Raw genomic sequence first — 4,115 nt, 5'->3', positions numbered from 1 at the left:
CGTCTGACCACCTCTCCAACAATGGATTCCTTGTAGGTGTAGATTATTATCATAAATTCATCACTGGACAAACTAAAAGGCATGGAATGAACCTGTTATTGTCTGTGGGAGGCAATTTGCTCACTGGCCCAGTACTGAGTCTGAAACAACCCACCCCTGTAGACAACTAACAAGTCAACCCATTGATAGTTACGTGACTAGAGGGAGAACAGTCACCACTTAAATTCAGAAACATGTCTGAAGATGAGCTTGTTCCCCCAGTACTTAAATTATGGGATCTAGTCACCTTTGGTATCGTCCCTGAACAACCTAGTCCAGATGATGAATGGACATACAAACAATACCTGGACTCAGATGTCTACATGGACAACCAATACTAGGTCAGGCTACCATGGACGCTGAATCATCCTCAACTATCTTGAGGTTATCTTAAAAGGAATTTAGGGCTTAGCTTCCATGCTGCCCGGTCCTCAACCAGGTCTCCTTTTTGTTACACACCCCCATGAAGAACCTGTAGCAGTTGTCTAACTCCCAGGTACCTATTTACTGCTAGGTAATCAGGATGAAGGAAATTTTGCCCATTTGTTTCCGCCTTCACTGGGGATCGAACCCAGAACCTCAGGACTACCAATCCGAAGCGCTGTCCACTCAGCTGTCAGGCCCCCGGTAAATCATTTCATGGCACAAAACCAATTAAGGTCTCAGGTGTTGCACTTAAATAGACAACCTGATAACCTGAAATTGTACCATGACATAATACAACAACAACTCGATAACAAATTTATCGAAGTTGTAACCAGTGATGACCCTAAGGACATTATTAAAGTACTGAAAAATTCAGACACTAACCCTCCTACAAAATATTTAGCTGCTGTGCCAAGACCAGGCAGGATAGTATCTCATTGAATGACTGCCTTCAAACTGGCCCTAGCCTGACACAAAGGCTGTATGACGTGCCATTAAAGTTCGGCATAGGGACTTATGCATACACGGCTGTTATAAGTAAGACATTTCTTAGGATAGGCCTCCAAGAAGAGGACCAAAATTACACCAAGTTCCTATGGATAAAGGATCCTAGTAATCCAAACAGTGAATTAATCCCATACAGGCTTCCTTCAGATTTCTTTAGAGCTACTTCTTCGCCGTTTCTGCTTCAAGCAACCTTAGACATGCATTTGAAGAAGTCCAATTGCCCAAATAATACTGAAATTAGCAATAACCTGTATGTAGAACACTTCCAAGGAACAATTAGCAGTGATAAGGAACTACTTAACATATATAATGAGGTCAATCGAGAGCTGTTTGGAGCAAATGTGCCTCTCCAGTCATGGACCTCATATATTGTAAAATTAAATGAACTGATTGAGTCAGAATTTCCAGACTACCAAGTACCTCATAAGACTAAAGCATTAGGAGTCGAAGGGGAAACAACATCTGACCAATTAATAATAAAATCAGTGGAACCAGAAACTGCCAATCTAACAATGAGGAAACTATTATCCCAAGTCAACAACCCATTGGGACTATTAAGTCCCATATTGATAAATGGGACGTTGATAATGCAGGAATGCTGACAAGAGAAGACTGGGATGATCCACTAACACCTGTCTTGGAAGAAAAATGGCAGGGGTTAGTGAGGAATCTAAGTATCCTAGAGTCTGTCAAGTTCGCTAGAAACAGTACATCAAAATCAATCAATTAAGCTTCATGTGTTATGTGAAGCCTCAGAAAGGCTTAAAGCACAGTAGCCTACCTAGTAACAGGTGAGCAGGCAAATTTGCTCACATCAAATTGCCATTGGCAACTGTGGCAGGTCATTGCCACAACCTGAGTTAACAGCCATACTGCTAGGAGTAAGATTGACTCATTATCTGACCAAAACCTTAAGTAACATTTGACGAAACAGTTGTATAGTCAGATAATGAGGCAGTACTACAGTGGGTGCGAAAATAACAACAGCAAAACTCCTTACATGAGCAATTGCATAAAGGAAATAAGAGAATCCTGCTGACTGCGGGACTGACTGACAGGCTCTAGAGGCCTGACGTTGAAACAAGTATCCAAAACTGAGATGTGGTTCCGTGGACCTCAGTGGCTAGTCAGTGACCAGTGCCTTAAACAAAAGCCACAAGCCATTCATACCAATGTCAGTGCTCCCACTGAAATACCAGACCCACCCAGGACTTTGGTTATTTATCCTATTTGGTACTCTGACCTGAACAAACTATTAGGCGTCACACAAATTGTGCTTTATTTCCTAAAGAAAATAGCAATCAAATATAAATTCCCTAGTCCCTTAAAGTACTGGGTCAAAGTGGCCCAAACCGAAACGTTCGGAATGAATTTTTAAAACGTCCCTAAGAAACTTGAAAAGGATCTGGGGCTTTGGATCGATCGACACAGTTATTGCATTTTAAGGTGCAAGGGGGTCCCTCGCAGCAATAATAATAAGAACTGCCGCACGACAGTACAATATGAAACTTAAATAATACTACCATAATTCTGACGAGGAGCGATCAACTGTTCAGCAGCCTTAAATATTGGATTTCGACGCTTGTTTTTCTCCCCTCCCCCTCCCCCCCCTCCTCAGAATTATGTGGGAAAATTCGACATCATATTCAAACTCTAATGTAACAGCCATCAAATGTTGTTAATATACATTATTTAGTCATACAAAAGTTACAGAAAACAGGGTTACATATTCAAGGTCATACACAAGAGTTAGATTTGTATCACAAATACATAAACCCATTCTTCTATCTGAATCTCGAATGTTACAACATCGGGAGAGGGAGGAGGGAGAGGAAGCTATTGTAAACAGAGGCAGCCATATTTAGAGGTATTGTGAACTTAGAGTCCGACGACAGAGGGCCTCCCATAACACAAATTTACTCAAAGCATGTCCTAAAAAGCAGTGTGACTCCAATTACTAAATATTTGCTTCTGAGACAATCTAACGCCATAATAAGGGAAGATCAGCTTTCAGTATTTCTATTACACATAATTTTGGCCATTATTAGTGTACGAATTTATGGTTATGCTGTAGAGAGACAACACCCACAAGGGTAAGCCTCATTATTATAATAATTTAAGTTCATGTGTACACCTGTTCAAACATGTAGTCATCAGATATTACGGTGTATTATATCTTCGGGTGGGTGTGACCACATGATACATAGTTGAGCTGGCCACATAAGGACCACCCAGATGCCAAAAATCACTGGAATTCATGTGTCCAGGGTGTCTGATGTGTGATGACCAGTCAACACTGCCGAAACAGTTGAGGCCAATATATACTTTAACTGAACACTTGTAGAGTAATTTAACATCTTAGCTGAAATTTACCGTTTAATAACAGTAAGATTAAAATAATAAAAAATAACCATTTTAATTTCAAAAATTGTAATTTAATTTTTTTTAAATAATAATAAAATAACCTGTCCCCAAAAATATGTGAAGGGATGTTTACTAGTGACGGTAAATTATAAAATACAGTCGAAGTAATAAATTCAATCTCTTAGAATAATAATCAAATATATCACTGGTAGGCTTCCCCACACGAGTATCCTAGTGCCCAAGTGAATAAAATGTTTATTTCCACGATGGTGTAGTTGGTAATTTATATAAACATGTATATGAATGACATTTGTGTAGATATCTATAGGAGCTGCCTCGAATAGACCTTCTGGAGTACTTCTTTATTATTAAATTATTTTGGAATATATACAGCATTAAAAATAATTTATGAAGCTAAACAAGATATGCTCTATAAAATAGAGCATATTTTGATATTTGATATTACATTTATATGGCTCAGCAACGCATGTGTGTTGCTGAGCCACAGCAACCTTCCCCTGTCTTCCAGTCCTCCCCAACCAGTCCCCGTCCCCTCATACTCCCAACCATTCCTCACTCCACCGTCCTCCCAACCAGTACCCACTCCCCCATCCCCTCATCCTCCCCCGCCATTCCGCCCTCCCTCGTCCCTTTGTCCTCCCCACCATCCCAAACTCCCCCGTTCCCTCGTCCTTCTCCACCATTACCCCCTCCCTTGTCCCCTCGTCCTCCCCACCATCTCTCACTTCCGTCCCCTCGTCATCCCCACTCTCTCGTCC

General features: G+C 40.8%; 1 protein-coding gene across 1 annotated transcript in view; it reads left to right on the top strand.

The window, feature by feature from the left end:
- The window catches only part of LOC138366138 (uncharacterized), a 15,123-nt gene extending 13,549 nt beyond the window's left edge, over positions 1-1,574 (top strand). The window contains exon 2 of the mRNA XM_069326881.1: positions 932-1,574. Within this exon, the coding sequence (XP_069182982.1) occupies positions 932-1,574 (643 nt within the window). The remainder of the gene's footprint in view (positions 1-931) is intronic.
- The last annotated feature ends 2,541 nt before the right edge of the window (positions 1,575-4,115 follow it).

The sequence above is a fragment of the Procambarus clarkii genome, chromosome 18, assembly GCF_040958095.1.
Source record: "Procambarus clarkii isolate CNS0578487 chromosome 18, FALCON_Pclarkii_2.0, whole genome shotgun sequence".
Classification (NCBI taxonomy): domain Eukaryota; kingdom Metazoa; phylum Arthropoda; class Malacostraca; order Decapoda; family Cambaridae; genus Procambarus; species Procambarus clarkii.
The sequence above is the reverse complement of the archived record's forward strand: the minus strand, read 5'-3'. Positions and strand labels throughout refer to the sequence as shown.